The sequence below is a fragment of the Pogona vitticeps genome, chromosome 2 (assembly GCF_051106095.1).
Source record: "Pogona vitticeps strain Pit_001003342236 chromosome 2, PviZW2.1, whole genome shotgun sequence".
Taxonomy (NCBI): Eukaryota; Metazoa; Chordata; class Lepidosauria; order Squamata; family Agamidae; genus Pogona; species Pogona vitticeps.
In genome coordinates this window covers 43,104,326-43,127,530 of record NC_135784.1, presented here as the reverse complement: position 1 = coordinate 43,127,530, position 23,205 = coordinate 43,104,326, and the positions used below count along the sequence as shown (strand labels likewise).

General features: G+C 40.8%; 1 protein-coding gene across 2 annotated transcripts in view; it reads left to right on the top strand.

Moving 5' to 3' along the window:
- Positions 1-15,015, top strand: part of SUCLG2 (succinate-CoA ligase GDP-forming subunit beta) — a 286,835-nt gene extending 271,820 nt beyond the window's left edge. For both annotated transcript variants that reach the window (XM_020801680.3, XM_020801681.3), the window contains exon 11: positions 13,132-15,015. In XM_020801680.3, coding sequence (XP_020657339.3) covers positions 13,132-13,247 — 116 coding nt within the window. In that variant the 3' untranslated portion in view covers positions 13,248-15,015. The remainder of the gene's footprint in view (positions 1-13,131) is intronic.
- Positions 15,016-23,205: the final 8,190 nt, after the last annotated feature.

The window sequence follows — 23,205 nt, the reverse complement described above, 5'->3', positions numbered from 1 at the left end:
AATTCAGACAATTATCATATCTACTGTTGTAGGCAAGAATCCCATAGAAGAAATGGAGTAGCCTCATAGTCAACAAAAGAGTAGGAAAAGCTGTACTGGGATACAATCTCAAATGTGATAGAATGATATCAGTACAAATCCAAGACAGACCTTTCAACCTCACAATAATCCAAGTTTATGCACCAACCACCATTGCTGAAAAGGCTGAAATTGACCAATTCTATGAAGACTTACAACACCTTTTAGAACTGATTCTTTGATGTTCTTGTCATTATAGGGGACTCAAAAGCTAAAGTAGGGAGTCAAGAGATCAAAGGAACAACAGGTAAGTTTCGCCTTAGAGTTCAAAAACAAAGCAGGGCAAAGGCAAATAGAGTTTTGTCAAGAGAACAAACTGGTCATCACAAACACTCTTTTCCAAGAACACAAGAGGCGACTCTACACATGGACATCACCAGATGGGCAATACCGAAATCAAATTGATTATTTTCTCTGCAGCCAAAGATGGACGAGCTCTATACAGTCAGCAAAAACAAGACCTGGAGTAGAACCAGTCTAGATGGGTGGGGTATTAATCTAATTAATTAATCTAATTAATTAATTAATTAATTAAATTGTGGCTCTGATCATCAGCTTCTTATAGAAAAACTCAAGCTTAAACGGAAGTAAGTAGGAAAAAACACTGGGTTAGTCAGGTATCCCTACCACTCTGTAATCCCTTATGAATACACATTGAAAGTGAAGAACAGATTTAAGGAACTCGATTTGGTGGACAGAGTGCCTGAAGAACTATGGATGGAGGCTCGTAACATTATAAAAGAGGCAGCAACAAAAACCATCCCGAAGAAAAGGAAATGCAAGAAAGCAACGTGGCTGTCCAACGAGGCGTTACAAATAGCAAAGAAGCAAAGAGAAACAAAATGCAAGGGAGATAGGGAAAGTTACAAGAGGGCCTTCTTAAATGAACGGTGCTCCAAGATTATGCTCAAAATCCTGCAAGGTAGGCTTCAGCAGTATGTGGACCGAGAACGCCCAGAAGTACAAGCTGGATTTCAAAGGGGCAGAGGAACTCAAGAACAAATTGCTAACATGCGAAGGGAAAGAGGGCCTGGCGTGCTCTGGTCCATGAGGTCACAAAGAGTCGGACATGACTTAAGGATTAAACAACAACAAAAATTTGGAGAAGGTGATGTTCCATCACAACAGCCCCTGTAGCTTGCCCCCCTCAAAGTGTCCAGAAATATAGGTAGCTAAATCAGTCTATATCAACAAATGACGAATGAGGCTTTTGTAAAGCTAATGGCATTCAATTGCCTTTTCATGAACAAATCACCAAATATTTTGCCTTATACCAGGGATAGCTTGCAATGATATGCTGTTCTTGGGGCAATGTCTATTTTTTAGCTGTTATGAGATTGCAGCTGAGCTCAGAGGGAACAACTAAACCCAAAAGGGGTGGAGGATGATGTCATTGTCCTTGCTGATCAGAAAGTCCTGGAGTTTTGACTCTGAGCCCGGCTAGTTCCTGCCTTTGTTCTAGAGCAGTGATATATAGTTTCTTGGCAATGTTTTGGCCAGAATTAATAAGTGGTACTAGTTTAGAGATTGTGCCCATGTCTTTCAAATGTATTCTGCCAATGTCTAACAGAAATTGATGGCAAGTCCTGCCTATAAGACGCCCTACTGCCTCTTTGATATATCAGATAGGTTTAAATGGAAAGTGATAATCATCAGCTTATTTTCTCCATGGAGCTTTCCCTTGCCCCTAGTCATATTTGTTCTGATCTCCCAAGTAATAAGAAATTAAGATTAATTAGAATTTTAAAAGCTAAAAGTTTTGTAGTGGTGAGAATGAAGCCCTTCAATATTACAAAATTCAGTTCTCAAAAAAAAAATCTCCAGTTTATGAGTGTGGGATATTGTGCTTCTGTATCCATGACTGAAAATGCGAAGCAGTGACCCAATATTGCTGCACAATGTCATGCCTGTATTGCCAGCAGGAAAAAGGATGCCAGGCTTTACATAGCAAAGGGCAGTCTGAATGCTGACAACACCAATGGCAGCAGTCAAGATGGTCTGCTGAATACCCTCTTCTGCTCACTACCATTCACGAAGTAACATCAAGCAAAGGAAAAATTCCATACACTAACTCTTCTTTTCATCACATAACCACTTCTAACGCAAACATAAAGCACTGCGGCTGTTTTTTGACAAGTGTAAAAGGATGTTTTACTTTTTAAAAAATCATAACTCAAATATCCTTTGCTCAAGCTTTCTAAAATTTAGTGCAGAGCAGGAACAGACTGTCTACTACATCTGTGCCAAATGTGGTGCTTATCCAAAGTCCAGTTTCACCATAATAATTTTTGTTTGGGCCAGCCCCATTTTTTGAATTTCCTTGTTGAACGTTGATTTGCTCTGCTGCATAATAATATAATATTACAGCTGAAATAATGTTCCATACCAAGGTGAAGAGAGCACCCAACATGTTTTGTGCTTTCCATTTGGTCCATTCCCAAGAAGGTTCATGATTATTCCTATAAATCTGAACAGATTTGTAGCCTGAGCTTTAAAGACTCCTTCCTCACGTGGCAATGTATTACAAATGTCTTGATGAGTAAAGTTTTAATCAGTCAGATCTGTCTTGATTTAGCAGGATTTTCTGTACAAATCTTTCTTAGCTGTATAATATTTGCAAGCTGTTCGACTAGTGGATGAAAAAAGGATTACTCCACTATTTGGAAACGGTAACTTTATAATTGCATGTAGTTGCTTGCTTGATAGAAGCAGAGAGGAGCGATAACTCACGAGCTGAGAAGCAAGATTGTTTCCTAAGCATTCCAATGTAGCTGAAAGAATCACATAATTATATTTAAACTTCAACAGATGATGTAATTGTTCATACTTGGAAAGTTCATCTCTTTTAAGCTCAGACCTGGACAGCTTTTTTGTACCAGATACTTTAAAAGTCATGTTTAAAGCAAGATTTGCACTGGCTGTACAAGGTATAAGTAGACTTGCTAAATAATACAGATGCACACATCTGTGCTTTTAGGACCACAGCTCCCAGAATTCTCACTGCAGCTCTGCTATGTCCGTAGGGAGTCCCCACATGAATTTAGACACCCGGGGAAAATGGGGTACTAATTCACTTGAAGAGCCCCTGTTCAAGACACTGTTCTGTTCTTCTGTTCAGACGCATTGCCCTCCACATATAGGAAGAGAGCAACAATGGCCATGGAAGGGGAGGGGCTGGAACACTTCCTGTGCTTGGACACAAAGTGCATCTACATTGCAATGCCCCAGTAGGGCCACCATGTAGTACCACCAAGCAGGAACGGGCATGTTTTCCTTGTTTATACTAAAGTGACACCTGGATTCTTTACTTGGCCGATGCAGCCTTATGAGCTCTCTTTTTGTGAGTCTGTCCAGTTTGACGACTGCTCGTTATGCTCTCTGTTCAGCAAAGGCAAATTAACCAATATACATGTATCTCTTTCTCATCTTCTTTGTACTTCCACCCCATTTTATGTAACTGGTTTAACTACTCAGCTACTTGCATAACAAATGGAGACATTTTTCTTCCTTTTTTGCCCTTGGTTCTCCAATCAATATTTGAAAACCTGTTTGTGTATTTCAGACACTTCTCTGAAAACAGGTTTGATATGGTAAGCTCTTCTGCATCCTTAATCTAGTGCTGGTGTGCAGAGTACAACTGCCTTTTAAATGTCAAACTGGACAGCAATTCTGTGGCCAAAATCCTATCGCTTAGTGTAGTAAGTTGTACTAGAGTAAGCTCATTGAATCATTGGGATTTAGTGAGTCAACTCCTCCAATAAGTGCCATTGATTCAAATAAGCCAACTCTAACTGTGGTTTATTTTGGCATAGTAAGTTGCCATTCAAGTAGGCCTCTTAGCACATCTGATGAAACAGTTGGACTAGTTACCCTCTCATGTGAGAGTAAAAATTGGCAAGAAACATTCCCTCTAATATCAAGGGATTACAGCAAGACAGTACAGATCTTTCTTCAAATCCCATGCCTTTTCTGTGTTTAACAGCTTGCTTAAGTGCAAGTAAAGTGAAGATTATTTCAATACCTTTGCACTGGAATGCTGTTTACAGTTCTCTAACACCATCCAGTGGCAGGAGGTTAATGCTGGTTCGGTTCAGTCGGGGGGGGGGGGGGAGAGGAAAAAATATTCACTTTAAATCCTGATGTTTTTTTTTTTGTTTTTTTTTTTTTGAGGGGATTCCTTTAGTTATCGGACTTACCCAACATTCTGATGGTATCCTCTTTTCAAGTTTCAGAAGAAGCAAGACTTATCAAATGCCATTGTTCTTTTGTTTTGCTGATGAGAAGCTCAGACAGTTACTATGCAACAGAAAGTGCTGTTTCCAACAGTTTTAATTCACAGAACATTTTATGGAACATGCTTGAGTATTTTGACATCGTTAAAAAGTGTGTTTTAGCTTTTAACAAAAAGAACCATGCTGAATCCTATATGTAGTTTATATAATAATAATAATGTACTGTCAAGTCAATACCAACTTATGGTGAACTTTTCTGAGGTTTTGTTAGGTACAGAGTACAGTGGTGCCTCACTTGCCGATGTTAATTCGTTCCAGCGAAATTGCTGTAGAGCGAAAACGTCGTCAAGCAAAATAAAAAAGTCCATTGAAATGCATTGAAAACCGTTCAATGCGTTCCAATGGGCTGAATACCTGCTCATCCAGCGAAGATCCCCCATACGGTGGCCATTTTCAGGTGCCTGTCTTGCGAAAAATGCCTCCTAAAAACAGCAGGGAGCCATTTTGAGCAGCTGGCAGCCATTTTGAAAACCCGACGATCAGCTGTTTTGATCGGTGTAATGCGAAGAATCGGTTCCCAAAGCAGGGAACCGATAGCCACAAAGCGAAAAAAACCCATTAAAACATTGTTTTGCGATCACAATTGCGATTGCAAAAACATCGTCGTGAAGCAGATTCGTCGTTATACGGGGTAATCGTTAAGCGGGGCATGACTGTACTCAAATGTGGTTTCGTATTCCCTTCCTCTGGGGCTGTGCAGCTTGACCCTGGCTACACAGGCTGGGTCTTCTCCAGGGAGGCACAGTGGGGAATCAAACTCCTGACTTCCAGCATTGCAATCAGATACTGATCACTGATCTCTCCAATGGCCAAAACTCATCCTGCATACTTACACAAATGTTGTATATTTTGGAGGCACATTGCCCCAAGTTGAGAAATCATAAGTTACACAACTCAACAGATAATGTCTACAATGATTTCTTAAGTTCATGCAATTTGCCTCCAAAAAGTATGCCATTTGTGTTACATCAATGATACATAATGTTCCTGTTTCCTTTCCCTGTAGCAAGAAAAAACAATGTGAAATTTTGCTTGTCTTTAAACATCATTGCTGTTTTCTGTAAACTACTCGTATCTAGTTATATTGCTTATGAGCACACTTGCTTTTGTTGGTCTTTCTTTTTCTTGTCTTTTTTGTGTAGAAGGAATCTGTTGTTTTTCTCCTACTGAGTCTGTTGGCAAATGTTATTGTGCAGTAATGCATGCCATTTTTCAGGGTGTTTTTTTAAAACACCATTCAGAGAGGAGTGTACATATGTCTTCAGTAATTGATTATTCCTTGCTGTTCAAGTGAGTCATTCCTGCTTTCCTGCCTTTTCATTCACTTTCGAGTGGATCTTTTGAAGCCTAGATGTACTCTGTGTTTACCTTGGCTCTTAATCCTGATGGTTCTCACTGCAAAATCTGTTTGTGAGACCAGTACAGTTGTTGTGCCTAACCATGAATTTCAGTTCAGAGGGCTAGGATGTCTCCCTACTGGAATACCATCCATACTGGGCTTTTTGTCTACTCTGTAGACCAAGCTTCTACCACCAAATTTCAGCAACTTCTCCAAGTGTGCTGGACTGCAGCTCTCATCATTCCCAGTCAGCATTGGCCGTACTCGTTTGTATTGTATTGTAATTGTAACACATCTAGAGGGCAACACGTTAGGGAAAATTACTGCAGGCGTTCAACTAGAATTTATTCATTTATTTACTATATTCATATCCTACCTTTCCTCCAATAAACTCAAAGTACATACATGCCTCACCTTCTCCCCATTTATTCTCACAACAACCTTGTGAAGTGGGTCAAGCTGAGAGAGTATGAAAGGCCCAAGGTAACACAGGAAGTATCATGACTGAATGGAGATTCAAACCTGCCTCTTCCAAGGCCTAGTCACTGTAAGCAGTAGGCCATGTTGGCTGTTAACAGAACCTTCCCTCTGGACTCCAAAAAGCACTGTCAGTCCTTCAACAGGTATCAGAATAAGATAAGTGCAAACCCTGCTGTTCCAGAGGGATTTCACTGGCTTTTGACACCTCTGTCTGCTGGGTCAGAGGCGTCATTTCTCTCTGCACACCTTACGGCTTCACTTCTGTCTCACTGTCTCATGTTAATTTAATAGGGCCACCTAAAATCCTGCATCTTCTCAAGACATCAGCCTCCATAGTGAGAATCATGTTTCCTTCACGGTTAATATTTAAGGGATAGAATTAGAGGAGAACAGCAAATATAATTAGCATTCTTTTAGGAGGATCTCAGCAGTGTTCGTTTAATTAAACATTCTGATGTGGCAAATGAAAGGGAAATTTGATTTAAGGAAGCCTTCTGTCTAGAGAAGGAAGAAGGGGATCCTGTAGATTTATATTTCTTGGTCAAAAGCATCAGCTCTGTAAAACACCATAGCAATCTGTCATAGGTATTTCTTTGAAGTTTTTCTATCAGTAAAGTATTTTTTTTCTGTCAGAAAAATATGTGTTTGGTTATGGTTTGTTTTTATCAAGAAAGAAGTGCTCAAGTTGAATTAGTGCATTCCCATGTTGTGAAGGAAGGCCAAATGGTAGATATCCAAAATTGTAACTGGATATACCCACATTCAAGATATCAGCATTCCATTTTTGAAATGGTCTTTTTGGAATATACCTCCTAAGTGCAAAGGGTTAATCAGGATTCTATGTGAGTCGATGATGCTAATATTAGCTAAAGTATTGCCAGAGTGGTATAATGTTGATTGATACTCAAGTAGAGTACCAAGAGCAAGAAAAAGAAGTTTGACATTCCTCTGGAAGCGTTTCAAAAACAAAAATGGAACAAAACAAACCAAATTAAATTGATCTTGTAAATTCGGATTACCTCAGCATGTTGTATTTGAGAGAAGAGGTACCTGTTCACATGCTGAAGCAACCTGATTATAATTTATATTCACATTCTGTGGAAATGTGCTGGCATATTCATGAACATATGCTGTGGGTCTCCAGAATGACTAACATCATTGTGCTCTCATTCAGGATTGTTTTTGTTGCTTAATCGTTAAGTCATGTCCGACTCTTTGTGACCCCATGGACCAGAACACGCCAGGCTCTCCTGTCTTCCACTACCTCCTGGAATTTGGTCAAATTTATGTTGGTAGCTTCGATGACACTGTCCAACCATCTCATCCTCTGTCGTCCCCTTCTCCTCTTGCCTTCACACTTTCCCAACATCAGGGTCTTTTCCAGGGAGTCTTCTCTTGTCGTGAGATGGCCAAAGTATTGGAGCCTCAGCTTCAGGATTTGTCCCTCCAACACAAAGTTGATTTCCTTAAGAGTGGATTGGTTTGTTCTTCTTGCAGTCCAAGGGACTCTCAAGAGTCTCCTCCAGCAGCACAATTCAAAAGCGTCAATTCCTCGGCAGTCAGCCTTCTTGATGGGCCAGCTCTCATTTCCATACATCGCTACTGGAAAAAACATAGCTTTGACTATGCGGACCTTTGTCGACAAGGTGATGATGTCTCTGCTTTTTAAGATGCTTTCAAGGTTTGTCATTGCTTTCCTCCCAAGAAGCAGGCATCTTTTGATTTCATGGCTGCTGTCACCATCTGCAGTAATAAGGGAGCACAAAAAGTAAAATCTGCCACTGCCTCCATATCTTCCCCTTCTATTTGCCAGGAGGTGATGAGACCAGTGGCCGTGATCTTGGTTTTTTTGATGTTGAACTTCAGATAGTTTTTTGCACTCTCCTCTCTCACCCTCATTACAAGGTTCTTTAATTCCTCCTCACTTTCCACCATCAGAGTGGTATTATCTGCATATCTGAGGTTGTTGATATTTCTTCCAGCAATCTTAATTCCGGCTTGGGATTCTTCCAGTCCAGCCTTCCGCATGATGTATTCTGCATATAAGTTAAATAAGCTGGGAGACAATTTACAGCCTTGTCATATTCCTTTCCCAATTTTGAACCAATCAGTTGTTCCATATTCAGTTCTAACTAGCTTCCTGTCCCACATATAGGTTTCTCAGGTGATAGACAAGGTGGTCAGGCACTCCCATTTTTAAGGACTTGCCATAGTTTGCTTTGGTCCACACAGTCAAAGGCTTTCGCATAGTCAATGAAGCAGAAGTAGATGTTTTTCTGGAACTCTCTGGCTTTCTCCATAATCCAGCACATATTAGCAATTTGGTCTCTAGTTCCTCTGCCCCTTCGAAATCCTTTCTGAATGGTATTTTTTTAAAAAAACACCCTGAAAAATGGCATGCTTTACTGCACAATAATATTTGCCAACAGACTCAGTAGGAGGAAAACAACAGATTCATTCTACACAAAAAAGACAAGAAAAAGAAAGACCAACAAAAGGAAGTGTGTTCATAAACTTGGCTTCAGGTGGACATTCCTACTCTGTTTTGCTTTTCCCCTCACATCCAAGCAGCTTTAATCAGAAATAAATTTGTTGCCTTAAGATCACCATTGGATATGTTGTATAGATTCACCAAGACCAAAGGACTGTGAATTTGGTGATTCTGTTTTGAGCAAAGAAACAGTCTAAAGCTATGTCGCAGAGCAGAGATGGTAGGTGGCAAATGACAAATTTAACCATATTTCTGTGCTTTTGTTGCTTATAGTTGGAAGTCTGGTAAACGGTATTGAACCAGCCTTTCTACAATTGAAATGGAGATATTTTACCTGCTGTTAAAAGTGTGAAACTATTGAATCTTAAAGTTAAAAATCAATACTCTCCCTCAAATGCAGTTTGAGGAAAAGATCTCACAAGACCTTTCCATCTAGCACAATTAACACAATTCAATAGCTCTCTAGTTAATAATAACTTAACTTACCTTTTTCAGGATGTGTACAAATCTATTTGCCACCCAATCTAATCGCAAATGTTCAGGATGCGGTTGTTGTATTGATAACCATGGATTCTGTACATTTTGTGCTATTGTAATGTAGAGACTACAACCTCATAGAGGGCTTGAAATTCTGAAGAATAATGTGACATGAAATAAAACATGGCAGTTCTTGTTGTGACAGGAAAAAGAGACTGAGGGTTCTCAGTCATTCTTCAGAGTCCATAAGCTCATCATTAATCTGCCTCTCACAAGTATCTTTCTCCATCTCTGATAATCATAAGCCATTTCAAGTACAGTTGTGCCTCACTAGATGATGATAATCCATTCCACTGAAATCGCTGTTTAGCGAAATCATTGTCTAGCGAAAAGCATTTCCCTATTAGAATGCATTGAAACCTGTTTAATGCATTCCAATGGGGACGAATCATCGTTGTCTAGCGAAAATCGGCCATAGGAAAGCCACTTGCGGATCCATTGCCAAAATAAAATGATATAGCCAGATGAGGGTTGGTCAGTGCTGTTGGTGATCTGTACCACGTGCAAGAAACTGTAGTCTTCCAAGTATTGTTGGATCCCAGTTTCCTTCACTTGTGAATGTTGGCTGTGGCCAATGGGAGTTGGAGTCCAGCAACATCCATAGGGACCACTAGTTGCCCATCCCTGGTCTGTACAGTTAATATATTGTTGATAATCAGAAACAAAGTGTCAGCAGGAACCAAAGGAGAAAGACAACTCTGCAGCAAATTTTGTGAAACTAAATAATAAGTAGGAGCTGGCATAGCTCTATAGTTGAGAGACTGAGCTATGAATCTAGAGGTCTCTAGTTTAAGATTTGTCCCTGCCAAAAGTCAGTAGCCTTAGCAAATCACCCCCACTAACCTGTCAGTCTTTCTCTCTCATATACAGAACCATCCACAAACACAGCTTTCCAGTCTGAGATATCAGCTGCTGCTGAGTTGTTATACTACATGCCAAGAGTGGGAAATACGTAGCTTTCCAGATTTTGTTGGACTACAGCACACTTCAGAACTCTCCAGTATAGCCAGTGGAGAGGGTTGGTGACCATTGCAGTGCAACAGCATCTGGAAGTCTAGACATTTCATCTTCCAGGAGTGTGTAAGCACTTTAAACACTGCGGGGAAAATATGCACACTAACCAAGATGCACTGCTTTGCAGGGCGATATTCAGCCTTTTCAACCACATTTCACTGACGCAGACTTTTCATTAAGTCCTGAAGCTTTGTTGGGAACTCGTATCGCTTCAAACTTAACCTGCCACTCTGACTTAGAGAGAAAAATCTCCCTGTTCAGGGTGATGCAGGCTGGCACTGAACATCTTCCAGTCGATTTCATGCAACATTTTAACACTCCGGGAATGGGACTTCAAGGCAATTTGTCCTCTCTCCAGACACAGTCTCAGTAACATGTGTAAAATATTTAACTCAAGGTCTAAGTGAGAGCTCCACCCTGAGGAGGCCTGGGCTGTCTGCAGCTATACCTGCCTTTTTAAAAATTATGGCTGTTTAACTGCTTTTTCTTTTTCTGTGCCTATGGTTGCTGCAGCCTGCAGAGTTTGGTTGGCAAGGGAAGGAGAGGGGGAGCTGTCTCTGTGTCTGACAGGGCCTTTGTCTTGCCCATCACCTGTTTCTGCTGCTAAGTGAAGGGTGCCATCCCTGTCAGGATGTGGCCCCATCCATGACATCAACACACAGAGGGGGCTTCTGGGCAAAAAGACTAAATGTGTGTGATTGCTCTGCCAGATCATTTCAACTGGACCTGTCTTTTTTTACAGCATTAATGAACAAAGAACTACAGGATGTGAGCAACAATCATTCATCTCTTTTAATTAATCTCTTCTCGTTTAGCTATGCATGTGCCTTTTGCAGCAGCTTGACGGAGTGTAACGCAGGCTTCCCTGAAATGTCTCTTTTAATTTATGGCTTCTGAGGAGGGGGAAGAGAGGCTTCAGTTCTCCTGTTGACTGAATTTGGGATGGGCTGTCAACTAATAGGGCTCTTGCAGTTCAATCCTATAAATGTTTACTCAGAAGTAAGTTCCTGTGTGTTAAGTGAGACTTGCACCCAGGTAAATATGCATAGCATAAACACAGCATTGCGGTGCATGGCATTTAACTTACTCTTTTCCTTTCCCCAGTTTCATTTATTGAGTCAATCCAACTTTTAAGCTGTTGAGAAAATACATCAGGTGTTTGGAGGACCTAATGCTGAAGTGTGGAGTGCCTGCTTCATATGCCAGAGGTTCTGTGGCCAGCCTTTAGCCTCGCCATCTGAAGCAGAGCCCCCTGAACAAGCACCAAAACCTGTGCCAGCACAATCCAGTGGGAATTGTACCAACAGCAGGAATTCATGAAAATCCATGCTGGCAAAACAACTAGCCTGTAGTGAATGGCCATTAACATTTGACAGGAATCTGGGAAAGCTCCATTTTATACAAGCACAATGCTTGCTTTAATTAGGGATTTCAGTGACACAGTTTGCCATCAAATGTCAGCAAGTGTTGTGGAGTTTGTACCTTGAAATAAGTACTAGGATCACAACAGAAGCCACTGGCAATGGTGCGGCTAAAAAATATTGTAAATAAATAAATAAATAAATAAATAAATAAATAAATAAATAAATAAACATTGTCCCCTGGACCCCCTCAATGTTCCTCACCTCTGTCCTAGGAACAAAGCTACCCTAATCACAAATCTGATCGTTGGTTGATCCCAGCATTGGTTGATCCCAGCATTTCCGATCTGTACGTCTTGTAATCCTTCATCATTGGCTATTTATTTATTTATTTATTTATTTATTTATTTATTTATTTTATTTAATTTAATTTAATTTAATTTAATTTAATTTAATTTATATGCCGCCCATTCTACCCAGAGGTCTATGTGGGCAAGGACCATTGTCATCTATATCAAGCTTATTAGTGAGCTAAATCAGCTGGTTCCTGATTTAGCAATACACCAAAAGATGAAGCTCGACAATTATCATTGAAGCCCAGTGGCCAGAAATTTGCTGAGACTTGAATGAGGGGATGGCCTTGCCAGTGGAGCAGCACAGAATCGCACTAGTTGCATGAGCTATGGCCATTGCATCATCCGTGCTTCCCATTGAGAAAGCCCAACTGGCCCTTGGGCAAGATGCGCTGGATATAATGTTGAGCCACTCACAATACTGTCTCTTGTACAAGCTGTTTGACTGAACAGGATCCTGGCCTATATGACATACCTTGGTCTTCTCCTTACCTTTTTTCACGAATCTGTTGTCATCATTACAAAGGAAATTTGGGTCCCCTCGCCCAGCAAAAAACTGCATATACGAGTAGATGAAACCAAACAAATAGATAAAATAATTTGCATTATATGATGAAAACAGACCAAAGAATAGCCATCCTTGTTTCTATTTTACATCATTGTTAATATTTTTTAGCCCAACATCGTAATGGCTTTATGGGCCAATTGTCTTCCAAAATCTAATGGGGGCTGGGTGGGCAGTCCAATAACATAATAGTTGTACAGGAACTCTTTTATTATAACCACTCGAAAGGATGTATGTTACATTGCATTATCCAGCAATTGCTATCTCCCTTTTTCTGACTTAACACAGTTGATATTATTTTGCAGCAAAGGGATCTAAGTTACTCACCAATTGCCAAAGTTCATCTTCAGCGCTAGTTAAGGGGGGGGGGGAATGAATATTACATTTAGAGAAGTAAATGCAGTAGAGTAACCTACCGTTTTTCGTGTCACTTGTCATATGATGTTGCCATAGCTTTTTTTTATGCCACCAGATATATGCCTGGTGAAAAGTGCCTGCTTCTTACTCCACCCATCAACTTTGTCTTGAAGCAAGACCCTCAAGTCTTCCTTCCCTAGGCTTTCGAAAACAAGAAAGTTTACATTAGACAGTAACCATTGTTCTCACTTCTTTACACCTTAGGGACAAACGTTCATGAAGCCCAGCGCATTTTGAATGAGAGTGGACTCCCAATCATGTCTGCATGTGACCTTGAAGATGCTGCCAGGAAGGCAGTGGCCAGTGTGTCAAAGAAATAAGAGCATCACCAATGAAGAAATCTGTACAATGGATGACATTCCTGAAAATGTCTCAGTATATATATTTTAGGATTATTTTAACCAGCCAGGAGTAAAGTTATGCCTGGCCTATCTGAGCAATCAGTGAGATATTGTGAGATGTTCTGTATGTTATTTTTTAAAAAAACACTCTCAAAACTAAACTACAAGCTACCCTGAATTCACAGAGACTATCCTGTGCAATATTCTATCAGAATGGGCTGCAATTGTGATCATTAGCCACTGTTTATTGCCATTCAGGATTCTTTATCACGTAGGATGTCCTTATTAACAACTGTTTTTTGTAAAATATTTTGTACATCTCGGATATCTTAGAGAGACAGTAGGCAGTCAGGGCCGACATTTTGTTTTTTTAAAAAAATCACACAATGGACTCTGTACCCCAAAGTGAATTTAGATTTGTGTTCCTCAAAATTGTTGCTTTCCTCATCCTGGGGCAAAATACTTTTGTAACTGATGGAAATTTCAAAAGACATTTAGAGGAAGTCATGGGAATCTGCTATTTAAATGAAAAAAAGATCCCACAACTACCCAAAAAATCCTGTGGGTATGCCCGGAAGCTCTCATTGATTTCTCTTGATGTTTTGAATCCTAGCCTTTTTACATTTTTAAATGATATTTTCCCATTAAGGATATGAGAAAATAGCACATTTTCTTCTGTCTCTTTGGGCCTAATTAATGGAAATTCTGTGGAAAAGGTTCCTTCAGAGAATGTGCAGTTGTTTCACACATGCCTTAAATATAAATGTTCATGATTTGGCACTGAATGTATACCTCATATTACAGTAAATCAGACATGTAGCCGCATGGAACAACCTTTTAAAAAAATATCATACCATGAACATGTCTCTCATGTGAGTCTTTTTAATGACTGAAGGAGAAATGCAACATGTCACAGCATCATACTGTCTGCTGTCTATGAACATATCCGTCCAGTTAATACCCAAATCAATGTGCATAATACTGCTTTTGATGACCTGTCATTCATTGCAGGTTTAAAAATCCTCTCATGACCAGACCTTAAGAATTCATCATTAATGCTATGATCTTATTGACATCAATCGGACTGCCAATCCCCAACTTTGTGTCCTCCAGATGTGTTGGACTATAACTCCCATCATCCCCACCCTGCATGCCCATTGGCTGGCAATGAGGAAGTTTGTGGTTCGAAGCATCTGTAAAGTGTCAGGTTTAGGAAAACAGACATAGACTGTGGTCGTATTGGCTGTCAGCAAGCCTTTCATGGTTGAAAGTAATGTGGAGGGGGGAAATCCTCATAAAGCAGTCATGAAAAATTCTTTTAAGTTCTTATCTGAAATGCTGATCATGTCATTCATTTTCATTTTGAGGGGCAAAATCACAAGTACTTAATTTCGGCTTGATCTCGCCTTTGATTTGTGGGAAAGAGGCACATAAAAAAGAGGCAGGGACTACCAAAACGACTCCATAACCACTTCAGTGCACTTGTTTCATAGTGGGAAGATCTATTAAAATCAAAATATTCCCTGTTAAGGCAGGGAGAGAAGACCACAACTGCTTTAGATGTATCTTATTTACACTAACCCACAAATAGAGATGCAAATTACATTGTTCTGAAAATGCCAATAATATATGTTCTGATTTTTTTCTAATAATATTCAATAAAGATATGAAAACTTTATAATTTAATAAAAATGAATAATTTTTTATCTAATAAATTTATCTATATTAAAACAGCAGTGCCAATTAATGCTGTGGTGTTGTACTTTTCTGTCGTTCTATGGAAGTGGTTAAATGCAAACCTCCCACCTCCCCCAATAATCTCACTGCATATTTTCATCCTATTTTTAAAATATATAGGTGTATCTATAATGCATTGTATGTTTCTCACTGCTGTATGCCTTCTACAAAATCATTAGGTGTCTGGCCATTAATTTAAAATGTAAAAAACTATGTGGCATTCTCTTACTTTATTCCAGTGTCCAGTAGCTTTCACTGACTTCCCCTTCCCGCCTACTACTGGATTTCTGTCCTCTATCTTGGAAAGACAGCCGTTTTCTATTTGAGTTCATGCTTTCACAAGGACCTTTACAGGGATCCCAATGTGCGAGATCAGGAGAGTAGTACATAGTGAGCAAACAGTAGCAAACACCATTAAACTCTTTCCATATTATATAGAATTATATAAATTGACCAGTCATTTTCCAGCACAGAAATACTCGTTTATAAGATATAGTAGGGAAGCAGTGTTCTGCTACAAATATATATTCTAGATCAGTGGTTCTCAGACTGGGGTCCACAGATGTTCTTGGACTGCAGCTCCCAGAAATCCTGGCAAGCACAGCAAGTAGTGAAGGCGTCTAGGAATAGCAGTCCAATAACATCTGGGGAGACCCCAGTTTGAGAACCACTGTTCTATCCCTCACATGAATGCTCAGTTTTGTATATATGTTTCCTTAAGCTTGTAACAACCTTTCTCAATATATAGTGTGTTTCTCCCTGAAACTACTTGCCATATAAACACACTGGAGTAATGATACAAGCTGATTTCATGTTACCTCACATCTTAGCGTTTCATCACAGAGTGCTCATGAAAACAGCTATTTTCATGTAGAGAGTTTTGCTCGTATCTACTACTTTTGGATGTCTTCAGTAGGACTCTTGGATTGGTACACAACAGCTGCAAGGAAAATGCTTTTCATTTGTAATCACTTCACATATTTCAGCTGCCAGTTATCAACTGTTCAGAATATTGTTAGGATATATGACAGAAATTTTTCTTTCTGTGTGTAAAATAGATATTGTTAATCTGGTCTGTCAGTTAATTCTGACTTATAGTGACCTTATGAATTAGTGACCTCCCAGAGGTTCTATCATTGTTCAGGTCTAACAAATTAAATATAGTGGTTTTCTTTATTGAGTCAGTTTGTCTCATGTGTACATACTGTGTGTACAAACTCATGTCTGCAGTTCTGCATCCATAATAGACCAGTATTATATCTTTACATGTGTGAATACCTCACATGCAGGTCATTAGCTAATGGAGCAGCATCAAGTGCCTCACTGATTCTGATACGCATGTTAAGAAACACCTTCGTTGTGGGTTTGTCCTCAAAAGCCATGAAATGGACTCCACTGAGTCAGTTAATATTTGTTCAATTAGTTTCATGGGACCCAACAGCCTCTCCAGCCAGGCTGTAGCCCTACTCTGCGGCTTAGCCCCTCTGCACTCCTCCCTTCTCCATTCTATGAAGTTGGGCTGTTCTGAGGGAATATTTGGGAGATTGTTAAACTTTCCAATACTGCATTCTCCCCCTGCTTAGTTGATTGGCAAGACACAACGCAACAACAGGCCTCTTTTCTTGTTGCCACCATTATTCCCAAATGATCAGATGCCTCACGTGGGGTTGGGGAAATGCTGAAAGGCAGATGGTTTCTTTAAGATGGCTTCCCCTTCTAAACTATTCAGATGATCACCAATAAAACTGAGCTTTGCTGAGAGCAAGAGAATATGTGAGAGAAAATAGGTGGGGCGAGGCTAGATTGTGAGCTAGGGTATCTGGCTGCAGAGCCAAAGGTTGGGAGTTCAGTTCTCCACTGTGCATCCGAGAAGAGCCAGCCTGGGTGGCCTTGGCCAAGCTGCACAGTCCCAGGATGCCCACAGAAGAAAGAGGATGGCAAACCACTTCTGAGTACTCGCTTCCTATAAAACCCTGAAAAGGGTTGCTGTAAGTCAGAATTGATGACCAATGATTACTATTATATTAAGTGGTGATATATATTGGAGTATAATTTTAATTTTGGTCCTGTCTGCTTCTTCTATGCAACCCCCTACCACTTTCCCTCAATGGATTATGTCCTAAGGAGGAGTTGCCCCATGCTTGAGGAAATACAGTGTGACCTGTAAGCTTACAGAAGAGAAGAGAGAAATTCCAGGTTCAATTCCTACGGGCTGAGAAAGACTCCTATTTGAAACCCCAAAATGTAGTTCTGAGCTGAGTAGACCAATATACTCATAAAGCAGCTTCCCATGTGTATTCCTTTATATGAAATGCTTAGTACTTTTGGTAGAATTTATTGAGTTTGGTGGAATTTATTGATCCCAGATTAGTAAATGCCACCAGATGGAATTTACTAATCTGCACTAGATGAAAGGTATGGCAGCCCTTTTATCACTAGTAAACCTCTAGTTCTGTACATTTCATGGTATGTCTATGTAGTTCAAGAGAGTACCTGTGGTTAAAAGCTTGCTCCACTCTACTGGACTGCCACCAAGCCTTCCTTCACCACTACTTTTTATAGGGGGAAAAGTAGAGCCAACAATCCCGCCCCCTCCGCAGGGCAGATGTACAAAACAGAGGTAGGAAGTAGATGGATAATCTGACATGAATTTCCTATTGAAATAGAGACTGATTTGTTCTGAAAACTAATGCGGCCCCTCAGTGACAGAAGTAGGTTAATTCTGTGAACGAGTTGCTAGTTAAGGAGACAATGCCATGGGGGGTTTGAGATGGCGGTCTTGACATTTCCTAAACTGTCTCTTCCAAACACACAGAGTGGGAAGATCATTGCAGGGAAGGCTGACAGTGACAAAATGTCTGTAAACACTTCTGGTCTAGAAAGGCTCAGAGGGCCTCCTGTGGAAGACAGACCACCTTGCGCAAATACCACAGGTGAGCAAATTGGAGAGGTGAGCTCTCTATTGCAGCAGACCAAAGAAGTTCTTGAGCAATGAGACTAGACAACCCAACACACCAAATTGGCACACACTTCAAGGACCTCCTACAGTGTTTTCCCCTCTGAACCTCTCTTGCCATCCTGGATGCATTACAATCCTTCCTTTCGACATGCATTCCCTCTTGCTGTAACAAATCTCTGGTGTATCCCTGCAGTAACACTTAGTAAACGAGCACCTGAACTGCCTGAGTGAGCCACAGGTCACATCTTGTTTCCAGACAGCCAAAACTTGAGCTTTTGTCTATCTGAACGTGCGTGCTTCAAACCACTGAGCTTTCTTTTAGACCTAGGTCTGGGGTTATAAAGAAGGCAGGTCCAGCTACTAAATCGTTTTCTGAATTCCCTGCAAGAATCATATTCACACAAGGCAACCTGGATCAGGTGCTAGAAACATTTATATTAATTGAAAGCTTCCTCTCCTTTCCGCACCCCTCCATTTTAGATTCTGTGGCACCCTGGGGTTCTCTTTTGCCCTGGGGAAGCCTTAGGGACAGGGAGAGACATTTGAAGCCAAACATCACCACCCCATCACCATTGCTGGAAGCAGCAATCCAGCAGTATGAGTATTAAAGGCTATTCCTGCACCATCACCATCCTGAGACCCCCAGTAGTTTCTCCGGGCCAAAGGGGAGCCTTGGAACCTGAAGGGGGGGAGTTCAAATTAAATACTTTTGGTGCCCAAGCCAGGTTATGCTAAGATAAATTTACACAACAGGATTTTGCCAAGTATCAGACAAAAAAAAAAAACCAATCGGGGTGTAACTGGACAGGGTGATTGTTCTGTGTTGGTGCACTCTCCCTTTTCTGCATAGTCATAAGATTGTACCAGGTGTATGATTCCTATATCCTTGTTTCTTTATGCTCTGTTTCAACTGTCCACATGGAAAATGATATTGGCAATGTTTCTTCTCTACTCTGACCCTCACTTTTACCCCCTCCTGCCAATATCACTACCCCCTTTTCCGTCCTTTACACTCTGCTCCGGTCCTGGTAAGTGAATATAAACTATAGTTTTGGAGACATGGATTTACCAGTTTTTTTTTATTTCTCTGTATTTCTTGCTTTCATTGCACATAGCTGTTGATTCAATGTCTCTTTTTAGATTTGTTTTTAACAACCAATATCGCACAAAACTTGTTTATGTTGGGAATTGGAGCAGTCATTCCACTGGAAACTGTTGACTGATCTAGTCCTAGAATTGTCATAGGTTCTTTTTTAAAACGTAAAGGATAGTTAATGTTATTCTAGTAGCAATGCAAACGGGTGAGAGGGAAGAGGTGAAAGTGGCCATTCCTTAACCACACCTCACTGTGTGTATCTTAATCCATGTTTCCACATCAGTGTTCCAGAAGAACAGGGAGGAAATCATTCATACAATCCATTTCTGAGCCCTGCCAAAAAGAGAGAGAGAAAGAAAGGAAAAACAGCAGCAGCAACAAAGGAACACTGATGGCAGATCAAAAGTTATAGGGTGCCCATGCAACAAGATTGGATCTACAATAGTGCCTCGCAAGATGAACGCCTCGCAGGATGAAAAAAACGCAAGATGAATGGTTTTTTCAATCGCTATGGTGACTCAAAAGACAGCTTCTATGGCCGTGCTTCGCAAGATGGGTTTTTTTCCCCTGAGACCAATGCTTCACAAGACAAAAAAAATTCATTTGTCTTGCGAGGTTCCCATAGGAATGCATTGCAATGCATTCCTATGGGAAGCCACTTTTTGCAAGACGATTTTTTCACAAGACAGCGCGACTCACGGAACGAATTACATTCATCTTGTGAGGCACCACTGTACTTGGGATTAGCAATAACGTCATCTAGTTATTGGATAAAATATCAGAATGATCAGTGAGGAACACAGGACAGACACAGCAGGCTACCCACCTAATTGCACACTTGATCTTTGGTTAAAGGTTGTGAATTTTCTGAATGCACAATTTTCATAGAAGTTTATTTTTGCCACCTTCCTCAGAATATCAAATCAAAGGCCAAGGTCCTCTCACTCTCCATTCTGCAAGGAACTGTGTCAGAGTATAGAAATTTTATAAGCCTGAACCTGTATCTGTGTTTCATTAACGAGCTGCCATTGTGCACAGATGTGAGAGTGCTGAATCACTCTGGACATGATGTAATGACTTGAAATCAGGAGAAGACCAGGTGCAAAGCATGAAGTCATCTGTTTTCTGATTGGACAAAATATGCCATGTAAATGTATATAAGTGGATTGTGTGTTTGCTTCTTTCTCTTCCTCCACTATCACTTGCTGCCACGCATGCTGCCAGTTTGTATAAAGAGTTCCTGCTGTGCTGTTAAGATACCTGCCTGTATATAACTGTAAATACGTGTAAATACAACTGTCTTGCAACACAAGAAGAACTGGTAAAGTGTCTTCAATAACTCTGCATATTTTACTGTAGCCAAAACCCTAACAGAGGTTATGGGCCCAGCAACGTGTGCTGCGCAAGCCAGATAAAGTAACGTGGGTGAAGTATATAAATGAAAGAAGAGAGAGAAAGTGGCAGTGATATAGAAGATTTGGGAGAATACAGTTCGTCTGTTAGCCCAGGAGGGGAAAGGAAACAGAGAACTGCTAGAGAAGGCAGGATGGCGCACAGCACAGGAAGCATAGGAGGATTAGCCATAAACAGGCTGAATGACAGAAACTACAGAACATGGGCACTGAAAGTGGAGATGCTGTTACGAAGAGAATCTCTGTGGTCATATGTGAGTCATCCTCCAGCCCAATTAACAGAGGAGCAAGAGGAAGAGCATGAGAGGGCTCTGAGTACCCTTATTTTGTCCCTTGAAGATGAATAGTTAGTGCATGTGCAAGGACTGGCCACAGCCAAGGCAGTCTGGGACAGATTGAGAGGCATTTACTTAAGAGAAACAGCAGGCACCAAGATTTCCCTAACCAGAAGGCTGTATAAGTGTCAGATGAAGTCTGGGGAGAGTGCCTCAAAGCATCTACAAACCATGAAGGGACTGTTCAATGAACTGCAGTTAATGAATGTTATTTTCCCAGAGGAGCAGAAGGTCTACCTGATTTTGAGTAGCTTGTCTCCTGAATTTAGTATGCTTATTACAAGTTTGGAAAGTCTGCCTGATACACAACTAACTCTTGAGTATGTTACAAGCAGAATTTTGCAGCAGGGGGAACACTGGAAGGAGAGATTCCAGGCTGCTGAAGGAAGCCACGTGGGAGCTGACCAGGAGAGACGGAGACAGATTCCAGAAGGCAGCATGAAAAAAAGGACGCCGGCTACAGACAGAGAGCAGCATGGGCGTGCCATGATGATTAAAGCCTGTTTTCGATGTGGATCCAGGAGTCATCTTTTGAAAAACTGTGAAGAGAAACAAGGCTGTTTGAAAGGAGAGACGTTTCCAAACAGCAGAGAAGCAGCAGTTTACAGACGCTCCAGAGAAGGCAGCAGAAAAGGCATTTCTCTTGTTAGCAAAACAAGAGATAAGGCGTCCAAGGTCGCAAGCACAGCTGAGTGGTTGATAGACTCGGGAGCCGTAAATCACCTCACTAATGATGTAGAGATGTTTTCTTTTCTAGGAAAGACGGAGCTGAGGAGCGTGACGCTGGCAAATGGACAGAAAGCAGACGTTGAAGCAGAAGGGAAAGTGTATGTTCCCAGTCTGAAGGAAGAGATAAGTAATGTTTTACTGACACCCACAATCGATTATCATATTTTAAGCATCTCAGCCCTCGACAGACAGGGGTTTTGTGTGATATTTGAAAAAGGGGAATGCATAATTAAGAAAAATAACAGAGTAATTGCAAGAGCAAAGCAAGAGGACAATTTATATGTGTTAAAAGGCAGAACACATAGAGACACACACATGGTACATAAGAACAAGCCCCAACATGACAGTTGCATCCACTTACTACACAGGAGACTGGGTCATGTAAACTTTAAAACTGTGCAGAGAATGCAGAACATGGCTAGAGGTGTGAACATAAAGGATTGTAAAAATTACTTGGATTGCCAAGTTTGTAAACAGAGCAAAACGCATGTGGCTCCAAAAGGGAGACAGAGAGTCAGAGAGACAAGCAGGCCATTTGAGTTGGTACATGCTGATCTGATAGGGCCATTTCCACCCTCATTAGGAGGGGCAAAATATGCACTGGTGATTGTGGATGATTATACATGTTTTTCATTCTGTTTTACACTGAAGTCAAAAACAGAGGTCTTCCAGACATTTAGGAATTGGCTGAAATCAGTTGAACGGCGCTTTGGCCGCCAGGTGGCACAATTGCAGTCTGACAGAGGTTCAGAGTTCATGAATACACAATTTCAAAGGTGGCTAGAATGCACAGGAATCAGACACAGAAAAACAAGCCCATATAGTTCATTTCAGAATGGTGTGGCCGAAAGGAGAAATGGCGTGCTCCAGGAAATGAAGGATGCACTGCTAGTGGACGCACGGATGCATCATGGGTTCTGGGCGGAGGCGTTGAAGACATTGAATTTTTTGGTGAACAGAATTTGGTCATCCGCCATTGATCAGATCCCATATTTCATGTTATTTGGGAAGGAACCTTCTTTAAAGCACTTAAGAGTGTTTGGATGTACCGCTTGGGTACATGTGCCAAAGCAGCTAAGGAGAAAAGGTAAAGCGAAAACAAAGAAAATGAGGTTCCTGGGTTATGAACCTGGATCAAAAGCGTATAGATTTGTGGATGGTGACAGAAACATTGTAATTTCCAGGTCCGCCAGTTTCAATGAGGGAGAGAACTGGGACAAGGTACATGCAAATTCACAAATATATATCCCATTGAATGACAGAAGAAGTCAGTTTAGACAGACAGAAACACATGAGCAAGACACGAAGTCCTCTGCTGGTGAAGATGATGAAGGACACGAAGAACACGAAGAAAAACATGTTAGTGAGATTAGTGAGTCAGAGATAGAGACAGAAACACAAGGTCCTAGGAGGTCTGAAAGGACAAACAAGGGTGTGCCACCCAAGAGATTTGGAGTGGGTGGTGTGAGAGTCTCATGTTTATGTAGAACCCAGAAATTACAAAGAGGTTTTGAAACTTCCTGTTTTTGAAAAGAGAAAATGGCTAGGTGCCTTGGATGAGAAAATGGAGTACATGGAAAAACACAAGGTGTTTACAGAAATAAAGCTGCATACAGAACACAGAGGTTACAGGTAACAAATGTGTGTTTAAATGAAAGTTAGAAAATAT